General features: G+C 40.9%; 1 protein-coding gene across 1 annotated transcript in view; it reads left to right on the forward strand.

Moving 5' to 3' along the window:
- The window catches only part of LOC137380845 (polycystin-2-like protein 1), a 128,034-nt gene that overhangs the window by 13,454 nt on the left and 90,720 nt on the right, over window positions 1-23,860 (forward strand). The window contains exon 4 of the mRNA XM_068053257.1: window positions 13,145-13,272. Within this exon, the coding sequence (XP_067909358.1) occupies window positions 13,145-13,272 (128 nt within the window). The remainder of the gene's footprint in view (window positions 1-13,144; window positions 13,273-23,860) is intronic.

The following is a 23,860-nucleotide window of genomic DNA, read 5'->3' on the forward strand; positions in this document are numbered from 1 at the left end:
ATCAGTGTATGTGTGCAAGATACCAGATGAATATACAATGTTGGAAATGGGAGTGACATGATGATGTGGTAGAGAAGCTTCACTAAGTTTGAGATTTAGCATGTACTGTTGGTACAGTTAATTAATGCTTTATGTAATGCTCTGATTATTGTCATGCTAGGTTGCATAGACTTTGAAAATAAAGCAGTTTTCTATTTTACAGTATTGTCATTCTTCATTTTAATGAACCCAAAAGTGTAAACAGACAGGGAGAAAAAATGTGAATTCAAGTCTAGCAGATTGTGATTTTAAAGCATTTTTCATCAAACATTTCATCACACCTATCAATTGCATTTATCACGGAAGCATTTTCAATTGATCTCAAGACTCATTTTGGACAAGATAGTTAGAAATTGAACTAAGCAACATCAGCTTGGATTTACTACCCTGAAGTGATTCTGGAACAGTTTACTGCTATAGTAGGAAATTATAAAATATTGTTATGACATTTTACTTTTATTCAGTGAGTACTTTTTAAATGTTGCTATGGAAATCATGTAACACTCCTTTACTATATATGATCTGTATAACAGAGGTAGATTCATGGCTTCACAATGGGTTTGTGTCGCAGTAACGTTTCAAAGCTTGGATCAATTAAGTTGCATCTCATAGACATATGCCTGTGAGTGGAGCTGGGCTTTGCCGAGTTTGAAACGTCCACAATAAGTCTATTTACATCTTCTAGACTGGAGCCACCAACATGAGGGAAACGTTAGGAGTGAGATTAATAATTAGGAAGAGTGGTAGAGAACATATATCCATTTAAACATATGAAGTAGATCAATACATTAAAACAGACTACATATATTTTAACCAATTTTGTAGAAGCATGCTGGTTGAATAGTCAAGTTCAATGTTCAGATATTAATCCACTGTTGTATTATGTCCAAAATGGTCAGTGACATCATTGATCTCTAGGTTTAGGGTACAGGTAACGGGGGTTTTCACAATGCATGCTCCTGGTGTGTCATTTCCCTCACTAGGAATGCATATCGAGAAATGGTGAGCACACTCCCACGAAATATGTCATAAAGACATCCACATCCTATGCGAATGGACTGAAGGCCTGGATACATCAAAAGATAACATAATAGTCATAATAAGATTTAGTCCAAGTAGAAATGCGATACGAAATTTTGGAAAATGTTTGAAGTCACCAGAAGAGTCAGCCTAAGACTTAATAAAAGCAAAAGAGAATTTCGAATCACGAAGCTGACAATTTGTTGGTGAAATCATGACTTGTGAAACATCAAAAGAAAGAAAGACTTGTCTTTACACAGAACCTTTCACAACCGCAGGACAACCCAAAGTTTACCAAGATGAAAATCTCAGTTGTTGAGCACATACCACACCCAAAGTACAAGCAGAGTTTCTCAGAACTCTTCAATTCATACCACATCTATGGGCACTTATATTGTCTCTCAGAAAAGTTAGAAAATGGCACTGAATGGAGCCGGAATCACAAACAGGAAAAAATATGGGATAATTCAGTTAATAACTATGTAACACAAAAGTCCGAGTGTATCAGGCCTGTGTCCTCAGTACCTTGCTCTACGGCAGCGAGGCCTGGACAACGTATGCCAGCCAAGAGCGACGTCTCAATTCATTCCATCTTCGCTGCCTTCGGAGAATACTTGGCATCAGGTGGCAGGACTATATCTCCAACACAGAAGTCCTTGAAGCGGCCAACATCCCCAGCTTATACACACTACTGAGTCAGCGGCGCTTGAGATGGCTTGGCCATGTGAGCCGCATGGAAGATGGCAGGATCCCCAAAGACACATTGTACAGCGAGCTCGCCACTGGTATCAGACCCACCGGCCGTCCATGTCTCCGTTATAAAGACGTCTGCAAACGCGACATGAAATCGTGTGACATTGATCACAAGTCGTGGGAGTCAGTTGCCAGCATTCGCCAGAGCTGGCGGGCAGCCATAAAGACAGGGCTAAATTGTGGCGAGTCGAAGAGACTTAGTAGTTGGCAGGAAAAAAGACAGAGGCGCAAGGGGAGAGCCAACTGTGCAACAGCCCCAACAAACAAATTTCTCTGCAGCACCTGTGGAAGAGCCTGTTACTCCAGAATTGGCCTTTATAGCCACTCCAGGCGCTGCTTCACAAACCACTGACCACCTCCAGGCGCGTATCCATTGTCTCTCGAGATAAGGAGGCCCAAAAGAACTATGTAAGGATCATTTCTGAGTTCTAGGATCACAAGATAATTGGAGATGCGAAAGATCATTTAGCCCATCTTAGCTCATCAATCCAGAATAACCTAAAAGTTCACCCATCACCTCCATTACTCTATCTGGACTCTATTCCATGTGTACAGTAGAACTTCCTGATATTAGCTTGTGAATGATTCAGTCAGTTTGTGTATGAACACACCATAAGGTTGAAATAAACCAACAGTCACTAATTAGAGTCAGAGTTAAACAGCACAGAAACAGGCCCTTCGGCCCATCGTGTCTGTGCGGGCCATCAAACACCTAACTATTCTAATCCCATTTTCCAGCACTTGGCCCATCGCCTTGCATGCTATGGCATTTCAAGTGTTCATCTAAATACTTCTTAAATGTTGTGAGGGTTCCTGCCTCTACCACCTCTTCAGGCAATGTGTTCCAGATTCCAACCACCCTCTGGGTGAAAACATTTTCCTCAAATCCCCTCTAAACCTTCTGCACCTTACCTTAAATCAATGCCCCCTGGTTATTGACACCTCCGCTAAGGGAAAATGTTTCTTCCTATCTAACCTATCAATGCCCCTCATAATTTTGTATACCTCAATGATATCTCCCCTCAGCCTTCTCTGCTCTAAGGAAAACAACCCTAGCCTATCCAGTCTCTCTTCATAGCTGAAATGCTTCAGCCCAGGCAACATCCTGGTGAATCTCCTCTGCACCTTCTCCAGGGCAATCACATCCTTCCTATAGTGTGGTGACCAGAACTGTACACAGTACTCCAGCGGTGGCCTAACTAGCATTTTATACAGCTCCATCATAACCTCCTTGCTCTTATACTCGATGCCTCAGCTAATAAAGGCAAGTATCCCATATGCTTTCCTAACCACCTTATCTACCTGTACTGCTGCCTTCAGTGATCTATGGACAAGTACACCAAGGTCCCTCTGACCCTCTGTACTTCCTAGGGTCCTACCATGCATTGTATATTCCCTTGCCTTGCTGGTCCTCCCAAAATGCATCACCTCACACTTCTCAGGATTAAATTCCATTTGCCACAGCTCCGCCCATCTTACCAGCCCATCCATATCGTCCTGTAATCTAAGGATTTCCTCCTCACTATTTACAACAGCACCAATTTTCGTGTCATCATCCCCTAGATTCGGAGAAGGTTCCGTTAAATTGGAAAATAGTGAATGTAACTCCTTTATTCAAAAAGGGAGGGAGACAGAAAGCAGGAAACTACAGGTCAGTTAGCTTAACATCTGCCTGAGGGAAAATGTTAGAAGCTATTATTAAAGATGTTATAGCAGGGCATTTAGAAAAATTCAAGGTGATCAGGCAGAGTCAACATGGTTTTGTGAAAGGAAAATCATGTTTAACCAATTTATTGGAGTTCTTTGAGGGAGTTACATGTGCTGTGGGTAAAGGGGAACCGGTGGATGTATTGTACTTAGATTTCCAGAAGGTGATAAGGTGTCACATCAAAGGTTATTGCAGAAAATAAAAGCTCATGGTGTAGGGGGTAACATATTGGCATGGATAGAAGATTGGCTAACTAACAGGAAACACAGAGTAGGCATAAATGGGTCATTTTTCTGGTTGGCAAGATTTATGAGTGGTGTGCCGCAGGGATCAGTGCTGGGGTCTCAACTTTTTACAATTTATATAAATGACTTAGATGAAGAGACCGAAGGTATGGTTGCTAAATTTGCTGATGACACAAAGATAGGTAGGAAATTTACTTGTGAAGAGACCATAAGGCGGCTACAAAAGGATATGGATAGGTTAAGTGAGTGGGCAAAGTCCTGGCAAATGGAGTATAATGTGGAAAAATTCGAAAGTGTCCATTTTGGCAGGAAAAATAAAACAGAAGCATATTATCTAAATGGTGAGAGATTGCAGAGCTCTGAGATGCAGAGGGATCTGGGTGTCCTAGTGCATGAATCGCAAAAGGTTAGTATACAGGTATAGCACGTAATTAGGAAAGCTAATAGAATGTTATCGTTTATCACGAGGGGAATTGAATACAAAAGTAGGGAGGTTATGCTTCAGCTACACAGGGCATTGGTGAGACCACATCTGGAGTATTGTATACAGTACTGGTCTCCTTATTTAAGGAAGGATGCAAATGCGTTGGAGGCAGTACAGAGAAGGTTTGCTAAACTAATACCTAAAATGGGCGGACTGTCTTATGAGGAAAGATTGGAAAGGCTACGTTTGTATCCATTGGAATTTAGAAGAGTAAGAGGCAACTTGATTGAAACATATAAGATCCTAAGGGGTCTTGACAGGGTGGATGTGGAAAAAATGTTTCCTCTTGTGGGTGAGTCTAAAACTAGGGGTCACTATTTAAAAATAAGGGGTCACCCATTTAGGACAGAGATGAGGGGAACTTTTTTCTCTGAGGGTTGTGCGTCTTTGGAATTCTCTTCCTCAAAAGGCAGTGGAAGCAGAGTCTATGAATATTTTTAAGGTCGAGGTAGATAGATTCTTGATAAGCAAGGAGGTGAAAGGTTATCGGAGGTAGGTGGAAATGTGGAGTAATCAGTTCAGCCATGAACTTATTGAATGGCAGAGCAGGCTCGAGGGGCTGAGTGGCCTACTCCTGCTCCTAATTCATATGTTCGTATGTCTATCATCAAGAGTGGCTCAGTAGCACCACTACTGACCGAGCTGGCCTAGTCCTAAAGGACATAGCTGCTAGACTGGGTCTGCAGCAGGTGGTGAGGGAACGAACAAGAGGGAAAAACATACTTGAGGTCATCCTCACCAGTCTGCCTGCCACAGATGCATCTATCCATGGAGGTATTGGTAGGAGTGACCACCGCACACTCTTGTGGAGACAAAGTCCCGTCTTCACATTGAGGATACCGTCCATCGTGTTGTGTGTCACTACCACTGTGCTAAATGGGATAGATTTTGAACAGATCTAGCAATGCAAAACTGAGGCACTGTGGGCCATCAGCAGCAGCAGCATTGTACTCAACCACAATCTGTAACCTCATGGCCCGGCATATCCCCCCACTCAAGCCGGGGGATCAAACCTGGTTCAATGAAGAGTGCAGGGGGGCATGCCAGGAGCAGCACCAGGCATATCTCAAAATGAGGTGTAAACCTGGTGAAGCTACACCCCAGGACTACTTGCATGCTAAACAGCGTAAGCAGCATGCGATAGGTAGAGCTGTGCGATCCCACAACCAACGGATCAGATCTAAGCTCTGCAGTCCTGCCACATCCTGTCATGAGTAGTGGTGGACAATTAAACAACTAACTGGAGGAGGTGGCTGCACAAATATCCCCATCCTCAATGATGGGGGAGCCCAGCACATCAGTGCAAAAGATAAGTCTGAAGCATTTGCAACATACGAAACAAGTACAGTTTTCAAAATGGTAGTGGGAAATGAAGGGTAAAAAGGGAAAGAGGTGGTGAAATTATGTAAGATAACTATAAAAAGGAAGTAGTACTTAAAATGGTGGAACTTAAAAGTAGAAAAGCCAACAGCACCCAATACTAAATGTCTCAAAATGCTGAGGGAAGTAAGAGAGGAAATCATAGATCCTAGAGTGCACTCAGACATCCTTGGATAGATATTTTCCAGAGGACTGAAAGAACATCAATGTAATCTGTCTGCTCAAAAAGATAAACCAGGTAACTGTAAAAAAGTCAATGTAACATCTGTAGGAGGATGCTTCCAGAAATTGTAATACACTATAAAGTTAATACTCACCTCGAAAGGCATAGTTTAATTAAGAACAACCAGCCTGGATTTGTAAAAGACAAACAGGCGGTAAACTTGTTTTTGGATGGTAGCACAATAAAAGTAATGCCAAATTATACACCATCTGAGATTCTTTTCCAATGTAAAACTAGCTGCTGAACCGTTATTGCCCATTTTGGACTGCTACCCAAGATCAATTTCACCTCTGCTGTGTCTGACAAATTGAAGTGTTCTTTGTGGAAATAATATGGCAATATTGATAAAGGAAATGCTATAGATGTATATATGGATTTTCAAAAGGCATTTGATAAGATACTGCATAGGATGCTTGTTGATAAAAATAAAGCACAGAGTATTAATGAAAATATTGCAACATGGATAGGAGGTTGGCTAAAGAACATAACATAGAGTATTAGTTAATGGATTTTTTTCAGACTGAGGTGATGTAAACTGGGGTGTCATCCAGGGATCAGTATTGGGGCTATTGCTCTTTTTTGTAAACAATTGATTTGGATTTGAGGCTAGGCAGCACAATTACAAAATTTGCAGACAACACAAAAATAGGGAGCATTGCTAATTGTGAATAGGCTACAAGCAACTAAAGGAAAATGTAGATAGGTTATTAGATAAGAGAAAGCTTAGACATCTCCTGTGACTTTCAATAGAACCACCAGCATCAAGACCCCACCATTAACATCTTGGGGTCACCACTGACCAGATGCTTAACTGTTACAGTCATATCAACATTGTAGCTACAATAGCAAATCAGAGGCTGGGCACTCTGTTTTGAGTGGCTCCCCTCCTGACTCCTTTCCACTATCTCCAAGGCTCAAATCAGGGGCTGATGGAATTATCACCACTCACCTGAATGGGTAAAGCTATACCAACGCCCAAGAAGCTCAGCAATATCCAGGAAAGAACAGTTTGCTTGATCAATGCATCTTAATATCCACCTCCTCCATCATCAATGTACTGTGGGTGCAGTATCTATGGTTTCCAGGATGCAGTGCAGCATCTGACCAAGGTTACTTCACTTCTTTGACCTCTACTACTGAGAAGGATAAGAGCACCAATGATGAGATACTATTAGCCCCAAGTTCCACTCAGTGTCACATAATAACAGCTTGCATTTCTTTAGTGCCTTTAATGTCGGAAAATGTTCTGTGGTGCTTCATTTGAGTGTAATCAGACAAAAATTGACACCGATCCAAAGAAGGAGATATTAGGATGGGTGACTAAAAGTTTGGTCAAAGACGTAGGTTACAAAAGTATCCTAAAGGAAGAGATAGAGAGGCAGAGAATTTTAGGGAGGAAATTCCAGAGCTTATGACCTAGACGGCTGAAGGCACAGCCACCATTGGTGGGGTGAAGGGATTGGGGGATGCATAAGATTTGGAGGAATGCAGAGTTCTCGGACAGTTGCAGGGCAGGATGAAGTTACACAGATAGGCAGGGGAAGATCGTGGAAAGATTTAAACACAAGGATTAGAATTTTAAAATTGTGTTAGTGGACATGGAGCCAATGCAGGTCAGACTAAGCACAACTTGGTGCTGATTAGGATAGATCCGCAGAGCTTTCGATGAGCTCAAGTTTATGGAACCTGGTAGATGGGAGGATGGCCAGGAGAGTCTGGAGGGAACAAAACAGGGTTGAGGGTTTTAGCAGAAAATAAGCTGAGGCAGAGGTGGAGACGATGATGTTATGGAGCTTGAAGTCAATGGTCTTTGTGATGGAGGTGATATAAGTTTGAAAGCTCAACTCAGGGTCAAACAAGATGCTGAGGTTGCAAATAGTCTGTTTCAGCCTGAGACAATGGGCAGAGAGGGGCTGGAATTGGACGGGAGGGAATAGAGTTTGTGGTGGGGATCAAAGTGTGGTATTTCCAGTGATTAATTGGAGGAAATTGAAGCTCATCCAGGACTAGATGTCAGGCAAACCATCGAACAATTTAGAGACAGTGGAGGGGGTCAAAAGAGGTGGTGGCGAGGTAGAGCTGGGCATCATTAGCATACATATGTAACCAGATGTCATGTCTTCAGATGATGTCACTGAGGTCCAGCATGTAAATGAAAAATAAGAGAAGGCTAAGGATAAATCTTTGAGAGACTCCAGAGATAATGGAAGTAGGAAGAGAAGCCATTGCAGGGGATTCTCTGGCTACAACAGGACAGATAAGAATTGAACCAGGTGAGTGCAGTCCCACCCAGCTGGACAATGGCGGATAAGCATTGGAAGGGGATGGTATTGCCAACCATGTCAAAGGCTACAGACAGGTCAAGGAGGATAAGAAGGGATGGTGCAACATAGGCATGCAAACAACGCATGTAATTTGTGACTTTGATTGGGGCTGCATCGGATTTGTGGCAGGAGGGAAAATCTGATTGGACGGGGCCAAACAGAGAGTTGCAGGCAAGATAGGCATGGATTTGGGAAGTGGCAACACATTTAAGGACTTGTAGAGGAAATGAGTGTTTGAGATGGGGTATTAGAGCAGAGGAATCAAAGGGTGGGTTTTTTGAGTAGGGGTAATGATGACAGATTTGAAAGAGAGGGGGACAATACATGACCATAGAAACCATTTACAAAATCAGCTAGCATGGGGTCAGGAAGGGAAGCTGCAAGGTCAGCACTTTAATCAGAATAGGGTCAAGATAACAGAAGGTAGATCCCATGGACAAGAGGTGTTCAGAGAGGGGAGATAGGAGAGAAACTAGAGAAAGATGCGAGTTCAGCACTAGGGCAGTTGGGAGACTTGGGGAAAGCTTGGTTTCGTGGGCTAAGCAATGGAAGAACATAGCAGAAGCTGCTGATAGATGATCTCAATCTTAGTATCAGGGTAGTGGAGAAAAGAAACCTGATGTTATCTCTACAAGGCTATTATGTAGTTCCAACAATTATAGAAACTCTTGCACATCTACTGCAGTTTAAGTGTGACATAGGTGAAGCTTGGGGATCAATTACATGTCTCCTTAGCTTAGCAAGATTCAAGAAAAAGAGGAGAAAATATTTATAAACAAAGGAGTCTCACCCTAAAAACAACAATTAGTTGACCTGCATGGATAAGGTTGTATTATATAGATTCAGGATTTTTTTTAAAAATGCCCTTATACTCTGCTTTTGTCAGCTAGTAAGAGGCGTATTATTGTTTTTCATGTTTGTTCAGCTTCTACATGTACACAACATCTGTTCATCTCTTTTGAATTTGTCTATATGCTAAACTAAACTTGATCCATTCACTGTAATTAATCTTGGCTTCAGATTGCATTTTCGATTTTATACACAACTAGCATTGAGGTCATGAATGGCTGTTTTACCTTAGCAATAGAAGCAGTAGAATTGTGTTTGTGTTTTTTTTCCAAGCATAATGTCTGTTGTAATCTGCTATTGAATTAATGTCTATCTGCAAGAAGGTGATATGTGTGCACACTTTGTGATCATGTTTTAAAACATCTTTTATTTATGAGAAAAATTAATGATGATGGTGATGTATGCTGTTTGATCATAAAATGCACTAAATGGTACATTTGTACATTGGCCGCTCTGCAGTACTATTAATTTGCTATCTCTGACAGACACCTGTAATGTTTTAACACTTACTGCTAAACATCTGTATTTTAATAAAAAGGGAATGAACCTGTGATTCATGCATCAAATGCACTAACAAATATTTGAGAATTGTGTGCTCAGTGTCACTGAAGCACTTTGAACAAAAACAAAAGTGATGAATATCTGACTCATTAGAGCAGAAGTTGTGTCTGATAAAGAGATCGTTCTTTCTGAAAAGAACTGCAGTTTTTTTACGGCTGACATTTTCTAAGCAGATGAATGAAGAAATGTAAGGTGTCATTGTGTGATGTTTCTCTCTTTCTGATAATTGATTACTGTGAGCCTTTCTTGATTTTTATTTATTTTGCTTGTTGCTTTCGGAATCTCTATCTAGCTGTGAAAGGTTCCCTGTTTAACACATGTTTTCCTTAATCCTGGTTTCAGAGATCCACCACCAAATTAACAGGATCATCTGTCTCATTTTCAGGGATTTTCTATAGTCCTCATCACACTAACACCTTCCTTATAATCACAAACGGGAAAAGAACATTATCTGAAACAGTCACAAACAGCTGAGGCAACTTAAGTTAAAAAGTAGGTCCATGCTATTCAGAAAGGATTTTATTTACATAAAATCACAACTCTAAGTTGAAAGCAAAGGAAAAGGTATTCTGACTTTCCTAACAGAAATGCAACAGAGAAGGTCTCCTGGCTGCCTGCTGGAAAAGGTAATTGATCCCCTGTACAGTCCCTGGGGTTAGGATTGAATTTGGGTCCTGACGATGTAATCGGAGCTGGATTTGCATATTTAAAGTAGTATCTGCTGACTTTCAGAATCAGAAATCAGCAAATTTAATTCCTTTAACACAGAATTGACAATTGATTATTGGGCAGGATAGAAGACTAATGGCGATTGACAGTTAGCAAAACTGAATACTGATTAAACTTGCCAGTTAAAAAGACTTCCATTTATGTAGCATCTCATCAGATCTCAGAAACATCTAAAAGCGCATCACACAAATTACTTTTGAAATGCAGTAACTGTTCTGTTGGCAAGCATTTCAGCCAATTTGCACACAGCAAGATCCCACAAACAACATAGAGATAACTGACTAGTTAATCAATTTTATTGCAGCTGTTGGAAGACAGTTTGCCAGGACACCAGGAGGACTTCCTGGCCTACTTTGAAAGTATCAAGGGATTTTTTGCATCCCATTCAGAGGACAGCAACTTTGAGTGAACTACACAGTAAATGGAAAAGTCCTGGGGAAAATTGATGTACAGAGAGATTTGGGTGTTCAGGTCCATTGTTCCCTGAAGGTGGCAACGCAGGTCAATAGAGTGGTCAAGAAGGCATACGGCATGCTTTCCTTCATCGGACGGTGTATTGAGTACAAGAGTTGGCAGGTCATGTTACAGTTGTATAGGACTTTGGTTCGGCCACATTTGGAATACTGCGTGCAGTTCTGGTCGCCACATTACCAAAAGGATGTGGATGCTTTGGAGAGGGTGCAGAGGAGATTCACCAGGATGTTGCCTGGTATGGAGGGCGCTAGCTATGAAGAGAGGTTGAGTAGATTAGGATTATTTTCATTAGAAAGACGGAGGTTGAGGGGGGGACCTGATTGAGGTGTACAAAATCATGAGAGGTATAGACAGAGTGGATAGCAAGAAGCTTTTTCCCAGAGTGGGGGATTCAATTACAAGGGGACACGAGTTCAAAGTGAAAGGGGAAAAGTTTAGGGGGGATATGCGTGGAAATTTCTTTACGCAGAGGGTGGTGGGTGCATGGAACGCTTTGCCAGCGGAGGTGGTAGACGCGGGCACAATAGCGTCTTTTAAGATGTATCTAGACAGATACATGAATGGGCAGGAAGTAAAGAGATACAGACCCTTAGAAAATAGGCGACAGGTTTAGATAGAGGATTTGGATCGGCGTAGGCTTGGAGGGCCGAAGGGCCTGTTCCTGTGCTGTAATTTTCTTTGTTCTTTGTTCTTTGTTCTTTGATAGAGCAGCAACCCCCTTACTATTGCACTGAAATGTCAGCTTAGCTTATGTGCTCAAGTCCTGATGGGGACTTACACCTATATTCTTTAGATTCAAAGATGAAAGTGCTACCACTGACCCATGCTGCCACTCCAAAAGCAGCTTAAGTTCACCAACTAGATAATAGTTAGGGTCTAAAAGGTTCAATTCAGTTTTGTTGCCGTTACAGCGCAACTTTCCAATATTGCCTTGCTACTTGTGAAGTAGGTTTCAATATGGTCTTCAATAATAACTTGCTATTGGCTTAGTTTCTGCAGTTTATGAATTATGTATTAGCCCGTAGCCTGCCATCAGCTAATGGGAACCTAGGGTTGCCTGAGCTAGCTAACTTGTTAAGTTTTCAATTCCCATCTGGGTATCGAAACAAGTCTTATCATTACAAAAACAAAGCTGCTGTGATGTTAACAGGAACTACTACATTATGATATTAACTGTGAAGTCCTAAAATTGTGTCCTGCCACCTTCAAAGATTTGTGTACATGCATCCCCAGGTCTCTCTATTCCTGAACTCCCTTTAATATTGTACTATTTAATTTATAGTGCCTCTCATTCTTCATACCAAAATGAATCACTTTTCATTTCTTTGTGTTCAGTTTTATCTGTTTGCCCATTTCACAAGCCTGTCTACATCCTCCTGAGGTCTGTTACTATTCCACTCACTATTTATTACATTTCCAAGTTTCATGTCATCTTCAAACCTTGAAATTATACCTGGTGTACCCAAGACCAGTTTGTGATTATGTATCACAAAATGTAGTGATCCCTACTTTCTGACTTCTGGGGACATCACTGTATACTGCTCTGCAGTCTACAAAATTGCCTTCTGCCTCTTAACCAATTTTGTATCAACAAAGTCACTGCCCCTTTAATCCCCACAGACCACAATTTTGCTAACAAGTCTACTATGTGGTTCTTTATCAAATACCTTTTGAAAGCTGACATACAAAACATCAACTGTACTAACTTCATCAACCCTCTCCATTATTTCAATCAAAGAACTCAGTCATATTAGTCAAACATGACTTGCCTTTAACTAATCCATGCTGGCTTTCGTTTATTAACCCACATTTTTCCAAGTGCAAATTAGTTTTGTCCCAGATAACTGTCTCTAAAAGTTTCCCCACCACCAATGTTAGGCTGACTGGCCTGTAGCTGCCAGGTGTATCCTTCTCTCCTTTTTAGAACAGGGGTGCAACATTTGCAATTCTCCAGTCCTCTGGCACCTCTCCCATATCTAAAGAGGATTGGAAGATGGTGGTCAGAGCCTCAGCAATTTCCATCCTTACTTCCCTGAGCAACCTAGGATACATTCCATCTGGACTGGGTGACTTTTCTACCCTCAGCACTTCTAATCTTTTAAATATCTCCTCTCTATTTTTATCCTGTCCAATTTCTCTGTTGTTATGTTAACTGATGTATGTGAGTGGGGATCAGAGATTAACCGATATAGATATGCTTGATAAGAAGGGAAATATATTCCATATACAGCTCTTTTAGCACTTGATTCCTTGAGAAATAAAAACCTTCACTTTCTACTAGAGAACATAGATAAAAATTCAATAGTAATTGCTTGCATTTGATATTAGTAATCTTCTGTACTCTTTTTTTCCTAGTGACCTATGGAATGACCAGTTCAAATGCCTATTACTACACCAAGGTGATGTCAAACCTCTTCCTCTCTACTGCAGCAGATACAGGGGTCACCTTTCAAACAATCCACAGCATGGCTGACTTCTGGAGTGTAAGTAGAACTCAATGAATCCAGCACAATACATTTCTATGACAACATTGCAATCTGTGATGCCTCGTATATTATGCCAGAAAATGTTCTTTAGTCAAGTCTAATACACCAAAGTATTCAGAATTGACATTTGTTGAGTTTGTTTCAGTCATAAAGTCACCAGAAATGAATGACTAAGCTGGCAGTTTTAACATAAGATTTTAACAAAATACACATAACTGTCTGAGTTCTATGTATTGAACAAAAAAAATCTGTATATACTGTTACGGTCACATGGTGTGATGTGGGTGATTCCCACTATTCAACTCCCTACCTGACTGCAGCAAGTGTATTTGTATTAGAGTTTAGCCCCTTTGTGTTTTATTTTTCAAATAACCAGACAGCGACATCCCGAAATTGTTGCAACTGCATCCATTCTCTCTTGATTGAAGGTTCTGTTGAAGATGGTGGGTTACTTCTAGCTCTCACTGCTGTATACTGTAGATGTCAGATTTTTTCAGCAGAGCACTGTGCTTCCTGGCTTGGCTGGAATTCAAGCTGTTATAAGCAGCTTCACCTTCTGAGTCAGTCTCTCTCTCTCTCTGGCTGTCTTTTTTAAGGTAAAAATGTGTGACCTCTCACTTCCTATTAGGAGGTATTCACATCTCTTACCCATGGTGATTGCACAATGGCCCAGGATGTGGCTACTTCATACCTCCTTTGTTTCAGAAGAAGACATTCAATTCTGGAACGTTTTAGGATAGGTGTAAGATGGGCTTCATTAACACCACTGGCTTTGAAGTTTTGTCCTTTGTCTTTGTCAGACTGTTTGAATACACAAAAGGCCAATCCCCTTTTCTTCGGTGGCCATTTTGGACCATTGTTCACTTTTAAAAATAAGGATTCATTTTTTAAAGACCCTTCAGTTAGTCCATGATTGTAGTATCATTGCACTTTTGGTGTGCATGAAAATACTCTGAAAGGACATAGTAAATCTGAGAAATAGTCAGTTGTAGGCATTACTCATGAGTTGAAATGCTTCAAACACTTTGTATTATTCCAGGAAGATATACTTCTACAGCTATCATTGCATTCAAATTGACCAGAAGATGGCAAAATTTATTATGTAGAATACCATAACCAAAATAGCATCCGTGATGTGTATGCATGCTAACATCTTCACCAATGTGGTGTCTACCAGTAGTGTGCAGAGCAAGCAGAGCATGATGCCAATTAGCCATTTTGGAGCACCACACTGTAGCCAATTCCCCCTCTTAACCTTACATGGCTAAACATGCATTCAGCAGCAGGAAAACCTCCCCCCCCCTCCCCCCCCCCCGCCCCCACAGCGCTATTTAAAGGGATCATCAGCTATTTACAGGCTAGTTGCTGGTTGATTTCTTCTGTCTGTTGCTGCAATCCTACAAGTGTTTGGTGTTTTCTATAGATGTTTAAAGTTGCTAAAGTCTACAGGACGTGGTGTGGCAGGTGGTGAAGGAATTTTTGCTGACTTTAAGGCTTCTGCACAAACCAGTTTCTCATACACATGATTGCACTACTAGCCATTCCCCTTGGAATACAGCATGACTTAGAGAAAGAACAGAGGGAACGCAGAGCAGGATAAGCTGCTGGAAGAAGGAGGAAAAGGAGGGGGAGAAGGGCTTTCAGCAGGATGCCAAATTTGTCCACGATGCTCAGAGAGCAATTCTCCTATCTGATCCTCAGAGATGATTGCATTTCACTATGAATGTTTTCTCGAAATCTGCTATCTGCTGCAACTACAACTGCAGTCTCAGAGTAGGGCAAGAACCACATTGCCAGTGGCTGTGAAAGTGGCTGAGGCGATGAATTTTTATGTGTCTGGCTGCTTCCAAGCTGGAACTGGTGATATTTGCAAGATCTTGCAGTTTACTGTCCACTGTTGTATAAGGGAAATCACTGAGACTCTCTAGGAGTAAAGAAGTCTTGCTACAGTTGTATAGAGCCTTGGTGAGACCCCACCTGGAGTATTGTGTACAGTTTTGGTCTCCTTACCTAAGGAAGGATATACTTGCTATAGAGGTTCACCAGACTGAGTCCTGGGATGGCGGGATTGTCCTATGAGGAGAGATTGAGGAGACTGGGCCTGTATTCTCTAGAGTTTAGAAGAATGAGCTATGATCTCATTGAGGCTTATAAAATTCTTACAGGGCTCGACAGGGTAGATGCAGGAAGGATGTTTCCCCTGGTTAGGGAGTCTAGAACCAGTGAACACAATCTCAGAATAAGAGGTAGGCTGTTTAGGACTGTGGGAATCCCAACCACTTTGTTTGTATTTGTCACTCATCAACAAAATCAACTGCTAAGACCAATACCAACAGAAGGGTGTCATGTCACAACATCAAACAGACTAGGGGATGTAGCTAAAGTAGAGGCAGATGACCCCGAACATACTTTTGTCCTCTCTCTCAGACACAGCAAACAGCCACGTGTGACAGTGATATTGGTTGCTCGGACATAGATGCTCTCATAGACACAGGAATGTCAATGTCACGGGAGACAAAACATTCAACCAAATTCAGGATTGCCCCAATCTCTGCAAAAAAGGGAATTCGAAAATTTTCCCTGACAACAGTGACAAACTGCTGAAAATTCTCAGAACTTTTGAAACACCAGTCTCATTCATAGACAGAAGAACGAAAGCTGTATTCTATGTCATATCGGGAGAATGTGACACGCTTATCAGTTTCCACAGATCTCATGATTGCAGTCACATGCGCGATTCCTTTGCATAACAAAAACATTCTTGAACTCTATGCTGATTGCTTCACTGGTATTGGCAAGCTGAAATGTGTTACATGCAAGCTGCATGTTGTAGTATAAGGGTTTGAAAGGGTTAATATTTGAGACAGTGTGAGAAATACCTACCAAAATGATGATGTAAGAGATCGCATGTGAGAGAGACTGGAGAGAGATGCAATATGCCTTAAGAGGAGTCCTACAGAGTTAAGTAAAGCTATATATAGTTAAAATGTAATAAGAGTTAAATTAAAATTAGTGAAGACTCAGTAATCTCTCCTAGCTAGACTAACCAAATATACATAGGTGGCAGCAGACTAACCAGACATACAATATGGTGAACAGCAGTGGTTCTTACTATACAACACCTAGAAGAATTTGAAGAAATACTCTGAAGAAAGCTGACCTGAAAAAAGCACCAAAACTGCAGAACTCAAAAGGCTGTGAAAAAGCTCCAGAGCTGCTCCATGGATGAAGGAGGGACAGAGAGTTGGGGAATCGGTTTGTAGAGGCATACAGGCTGCACCACAGAGGCGGGTAATCTGTGAAAAAATTCTGGTCCAGCAATCACAGGTTTCGAGTCGGAGAACAAATCAGTGGTCGGGATCTGCTGAGCAACTGTTAAAGAGGGTAAAAAATTTGCTCCTTACGGCACTATGCAGGCAGTACTGGGAAAACCAAAAGTCCTTAGTGAAGGTGGATCCAAGGTCAGTGCCATTACACATGGCGAACGTGAGTGAAGAAAAACAAAGAGGCTGCAAATACTCAATACCCTAAGTGAAGGGAATAAAGAGAGTATAGCAAAATGCTACAAAGCTGCATTTAATGAAATAAAGAAATAAATATAGTCTAGTGGTGAGATTTCACAGGAAGAAACGACGACCAAAGCGGGAGACAGCGCGAGGCTGAAAAGCACGGGAAACTTCCAATACTGGAGGGAAAATTTTAAAAAGAATGTAAATTGAATAGAAAACCATGGATCTTAAATTCACAATACCAGGGGGGTTTGGACACATGGAAGGATCAAATCAAACTCAAAGTTGGAAACTCTGGTGAAAAAGATTTTTGAAATACAGAATTGCTTCCAAATTAGACAGTCAGTCTGAAGCACAGCAAGTTAACAATTGCTGTATTCCATTGGAGCAATAGCAGACAACATTATTGCAAGACAAGGCATTAATGAGACATCAGACAAATTTGATGAAGTTTTAAAAGTCTTTGATAGCTATTTCAACTGAAGGGGCAATAAGATTCTGAAAAGGGCAAAATTTAACAGAAGGGTCCAGAAACCAGGTTGAAACAGTCGATACCTTTGTTAACGACTTTATAGACTAGCTGAAGGATGTGAATATGGAGAACTAAAAGCAGAATTAATAAGAGACCACATTGTGGTAGGTATTGCTGATGAATTCCTCTCAGATTTATTGCAGTCTAAGGAAGACCTCACCCTAGGCAAAGCAATTCAGCTGGTGAGACAAGCAGAGGACTGGAAGAAGAACAGACCAGTCCTGAGAGGTGAAGAAAGACCTTGGGTCAGGAAACCTCTAGTGATCAACAGGTCCTTAATCACAGGCCAGTGAAAGAGGCACAAGAAACGAAAATACACTGTAAACTGCAAAACAGCATAAAACTCTGCCAGTGCTGTGGTGTCAAAAAGACCCACAGGCGTGAACAGTGTCTTGCAAACAAAGCAGGATGCTTCCACTGTAAGAAAGTAGGCCATTTTGGGAAGATGTGCTAAAGTAAAATGTCTACTCCCATAGGTTTGAAAGAAAAAGTCTTCAAGCATAAAGCTGTTGATGAAGTTGAATAATTTCCATCAGGAGAGTAATCAGAAAACTTCCTTGGTGAGATCAATGATCCTAATCAGGCATTTGGTCTGCAGATAAAAATGTCAATGGACATATCAGCAACTTTAAACTAGACACTGGAGCAAGTGTAATGGTCTTATCAAATAACAAACCGTGGTTATCAATGCATTACTTGCAACCAACAGAAACTCAGTTACATGGCCCAGGAGTGATTGAACTGAAAGTCAAGGGAAAGGTACAGGCAATACTCCAGTGCAAGGGAAAGCAGATAGTTGGAAGCACTGTTTGTTCTATGGAATTAGGAATTCTCTCTCTTAAGTAGAAGAGCTTGTATTGACCTTCATCGTATAAGAAACGTGGAAGAAGTTAAGCAACATGAATCCAGCAATCGCTTCCAAAAAAGACTTTGCAAAATTATTTACTGGTCTAGGAAGACCAAATACAGCATTACATTGAGGAAAGATGCTAAACCAGTATGTCTTTTCATGCCTAGGAAGATACCACACCCACGAATGAAGCAAGTCCAACATCAGCTGGAAGAGATGACCAGGATGGGAGTCATTTCTCCTGTCACTGATCTTACAGAATGGTGTTTGGGAATGGTTCCAGTTCCTAAACCTAATGGTAATCTTCGCATTTGTGTAGACTTAACTTAACAAGGCTGTGGCAAGAGAAGTTCATCCAAGGTCCAGTAGACGAAAGCTTGACAATGTTATGCAGAAGTACCATGTTCACAAAGCTTGATGCGAATAGTGGCTTTTGGCAAGTTCCATTGGACCAGAAGTCAAGGTTATTGACAACCCTCATTACTCCGTTCGGAAGATTTTATTTTAATCATTTACCATTTGGTATAACATCAGCACAGGAAACATTCCAAAGGACTATGTCAAATGTTCTATAGGACTTTAAAGGAGTAGTATGCCATATGGATGAGATCTTAGTCTACAGTGAATCCATTGAAAAACATGACCTGAGGGTTAGAGCAGTTTTGAATCGTCTACAAGAAGGCCTGACACTTAATGAAAAGTGTGAATTCTCAAAAATGTCTATTCATTTCCTAGGGCACATTGTCAGGAGCAACAGCATAATGGGAGACCCACAAAAGATGACAGCCATAAGTGAATTCCCACTTCCTACGCCTGTCCAAGATCTTCAACAATTCCCTGGAATAGTTAATCAGTAGGCAAAACTTTTACCCAATCTAACGCAGGTTACTGAACCCTTACAACATCTGCTAAGGAAAGCTCAAAGATGGTGTTGGAATGCACATCAGGAGCAAGCATTTCAAAGGATCAAGGAGATGCTGATTTCGCTGGATATCTTAGCACATTATAACCCCTCATTACCAACCACAATTGCAGCAGACACCTCATCTACAGGGATAGGGGCAGTCCGTTTTCAAGAACAGACATATGGATGTCAATAACTGGTTTACTATGTGGCACGAGCATTGTCTGAAACTGAGACGAGGTACGCCATCATCGAGAAAGAAGCTCTCACAGTCACATGGGCTTGTGAAAAGTTCTCAGATTATATTATTGGCTTAAAGGTTGGCATAGAGATGGACCACAAACCCCTAATTTCCTTGCTTGATGTAAAGGAACTCACTAAGATGCCTCCGAGAATCCAGAGATTCCGGTTGAGGCCAATGATATTCACATACGAAATGGTATAAGTGCAGGGCAAGCAACAAACAACAGCAGATACATTGTTCCGAGCTACTGTTGACCATCCTACACAACAGGATGTTAACTTTATTAATGAAATTGTGTCATATTCTCAGTTCAATGCATCACAATGGCCAGCAAGTTCAAAAAGGTTCCAAGAAATTCGTCATGTTCAGATGCAAGATGAGGAATGTATGTATCTCCGTCAATATTGCAGGCATGGTTGGTCACAGTAACATCCCAGTGGTAAGGAGAAGATGAAAATCTTCTTTGAACACGGAAGGTACTTTACTATTGTGGATGATTTGCTGGTATATGATGAGAGGCTGGTGATTCCGGACTCACTGCGGGTAAACATCTTGGAGAAAATACACCAGGGCCACATGAGTATACGAAATGTAGAGCATGGGCTCAGTCGTCCGTGTGGTGGCTGGGAATATCGAGAGATCTATATCTATATGATTTCTAATTGCCAGGTACGTGGAGGCACAGACAGAATCAGAGGGAACCCCTTATCTCCACCCAATTCCCAACCAGACCATGGGAATGTCTGGGGATGGATCTATTCACGTTTAATCGATTGTCATTGATTATTTTTCAAGGTGGATTGAGGTACACAGCAACAACTGAGGCAGCCATTCGAGTGTTACAGGAGATCTTTGCAACACTAAGAATACCTGAGCAGATAGTTTCTGATAATGGACCACAATTTGCAAATTACTATTTCATGCACTTTGCAGAAAAACTGGATTTGTACATCAGTTCCCCTAGATATCCTCAATCTAATGGTGAAGCTGAGAGAGGAGTCAGAACTATCAAAGCAATGTTAAAGAAGAATGAAGATTCTCAAACAGCACTCCTAAACTACAGATCTACACCATTGCTATGTGGATTAGCACCAACAGAACTGTTGATGGGAAGGAAACTTAAAACACAACTTTGCATCCTTCCCAAAAAATTACTTCCATGGCGAGAAGTCCAGGATTATCGGAGAGTTCAAGACAGAGAAAAGTCTCACCGAAAGCAACAAATTTATAACTATAATAGGAAATGCCTCACCAGGAACCTACCTAAGTTGAGGGTAGGAGAAAAGATATGGGTACGAGACCAAGACAGAGAAGGAGTAATCATCCAGAGGGATGAGAATCAACAGAGATCTTATTTAGTGCATACTTCAGCAGGTACTATCAGACAGGAGAAATCTTATCCCTATTCAACAAAATGTCAATCAGTCATACATTTGGATGAACTAGATGTTGAACCTGAAATTCAGAAAGGACCAGATTCTACAAACCTCAGTGAAGGCCGTCCAAATCAAGAAACAAGAGTTCAGAGAAAGTTTACTGATCTTCCACATCTGACAACAACACCATCAGGGAGAGTTGTGAAGCCTCCTGACAGATAGAATCTGTGATGTCAGAGTCTTGGGGGGAGATGGGGTAGTATGTAAAAATTGAAAAAGGAATGTATAAATGTATATATGGATAAAGACTTAGGGGAAGAGGTAGTGAAAGGGTTAATGTTTGAGACAGTGTAAGGAATACCTCCCACCATGATGATATAAGAGATCAGATGTGAGAGGGACTGGAGGGAGATGCTATATGCCTTCAAAGGAGTCCTACAAACTTATGTAAAGCTGTATATAGTTAAAATGTAATAAAAGAGTTAATGTTAAAATTACTGAAGACTCAGTAATCTCTGCTAGCTGGAGTAACCACTCTCTGAGTGAATACATTCCTCCTCATCTCAGTCTTAAATGACCTACCCCTTAGTCTGAGACTATGTTCCCTGGTTCTAGACTCACCAGCCAGGGGAAGCATCCTATCGAGATCCACCCTGTCACACTCTGTAAGAATTTTGTAAGTTTCAATGACATCACCTCTCATTCTTCAAAACTCTAGAGAATACAGGCCCAGTTTTCTCAATCCTTCTTCATAAGACAATCCTGCCATCCCAGGGATTAGTCTGGTGAACCTCAGTTGCACTCCATCTATGGCATGTATATTCTTCCTAGGTGAGGAGACCAAAACTGTAAACAATACTCCAGGTGAGGTCTCACCAAGGGGGCTCTATACAATTGCAGCAAGACTTCTTTACTCCTGTGTTCAAAACCCCTAGTGATAAAGACCACTCTTTGACCATCACTACTTCCCAACCTCTTAGCATTTAAGAAATATTTTGTCTTTCTGTTTTTCCCACCAAAGTGGATAACTTCACACTTAGTCACATTATATTCCATCTGCCAGGTTCTTGCCCATTCACTTAACCTGTCCAAGTCCCCTTGAAGCCTCCATGCATCCTCCTCACAACTTACATTCCCACCGAGTTTTGTGTCAGCAGCAAATTTGTAAATATTATATTTGGTCCCCACATCCAAATCATTTATATAGATTGTGAACAGCTGTGGCCCCAGCACTGATCCTTGTGGTTACCCCACTAGTAACAGACTGCCATCCTGAGAATGACCTAATTATTCCTACTCTCTGTTTTCTGTCTGTTAATCAATTCTCAATCTATTGCAGTATATTCCCCCCAATCCCATGTGCTCTGATTTTGTTTACTAACCTCCTGTGTGGGACCTTATCTAAAGCCTTCTGAAAATCCAAGTCCACCACATTCACTGGTTCTTCTTTATCTATGCTAACATCCTCAAAAAACGCCAACAGGTTTGTCAAACACGATTTTCCTTTCATAAATCCACGTTGACTCTGCCCAATTTTACCCCATTATTTTCTCTATGTCTATTTATCACATCCTTTATAATAGATTCTAACATTTTCTCTGCTACTGATGTCAAACTAACAGGTCTGTAGTTCTCCTTTCTCCCTTTCCCTCCCTTCTTAAATAATGGGGTTACATTTGCTACATTCCAGTCTACAGGAACCACTCCAGAAACTATAGACGTTTGAAAGATAACCACCAATGCATCCACTATCTCTATAGCAACCTCCTTCAACACTTCGGGATGTAGCTCATCTGGTCCAGGGGATTTAGCAACCTTCAGTTGATCAATCCGGTTAACTTTTCAAATACTACTTCTTTATTAATACTAATTTCTTTCAGTTCCTCATTTTTCACAAGTCCCTTGGTTCTCTAGTATTGCTGGAAGATTTTCTGTATCTTCCTCCATGTATATAGAACAAAGTAATTGTTTAGTTTCTCTGCCATTTCTCTATTCTCCATTAGAAATTCTCCTGCCTCCACCTGTATTTGTCCTTACTAATCTTTTCCTTTTCACATACCTAAAGAAGCTTTTACAGTCTGCCTTTATGTTTCTCGCTAGCTTGCATTCATATTCTCTTTTCCCTTTCTTTATCAGTTTCTTGGTCATCCTTTGCTGGATTCTAAATTGCTCCAAATCCTCGGACTTTTTCTGGCAACCTTAAAGCCACTTCCTTTGATTTAATGCAATCTTTAACTTCTTTTGTTAGCCCTGGTTGATTCATCTTTCCTGTAGGGTTTTGTGCCTTAGAGAAATGTATATTTATTGTAGACCACGTAATACTTCTTTAAATACTAGCATTGCTTGTATACAGTAAAATATTTTATTGTATTTTCCCAATCCATCATAGCCAACTTGTCCCTCATACCTTCATAGTTTCCTTTATTCAGATTTAAGCTCCTAGTTTCAGAATGAACTATATCACATTCAAACGTAATGTAAAATTCTTTCATATTATGGTCAGTATTTCTCAAAGGTTCCTTTACTGCAAGGTTATTAATTAGTCCTTTCTCATTACATAATACTAAATCTAAAACAGCCCAATCCCTAGTTTGGTATTCAACGTACTGCTCCAAAAACCCATCTTGCGCACACTTCAGGAATTCATCCTCCACAACATTAGTGCGGAATAGGTTTACCCAGTCTATATGTAAATTGAGATTGCCCATTATTACATTATCCATGTTACATGCACCTCCAATTTCCTGATTTATACCATGTCCAACATTACCACTACTGTTTGGTGGCCTATAAGCAACTCCCACCAATGTTTGCTGCCCCTTGCTGTTTCTTAGCTCCAATAATCGATGATGTCATAGAGAAAGTGAATGGTGCTAAACACTTCGCTAAACTTGACCTCAATGCAGGATATCATCAAATCGAGCTTGCAGAAGAATTGAGATATCTTACTGTATTCTCTGCTCACAATATGATACAAGACGCTGAACTTTGGCGTCAACTCAGCAGCTGAGGTATATCAGCACCTTGATTCAATCTGCATTTCAAGGATTTGAAGGCATGCTGAACTTCAGTGATGATATTCTCATCTATGGCCGCATTGAAAAGCAGAATTGAATTATTCGGTCATGTGTTCAGTGGTGAAGGAGTATCACAAGATCTATGGAAAGTTG

Source organism: Heterodontus francisci, chromosome 20 (assembly GCF_036365525.1).
Source record: "Heterodontus francisci isolate sHetFra1 chromosome 20, sHetFra1.hap1, whole genome shotgun sequence".
In the NCBI taxonomy this organism is placed as follows: Eukaryota; Metazoa; Chordata; class Chondrichthyes; order Heterodontiformes; family Heterodontidae; genus Heterodontus; species Heterodontus francisci.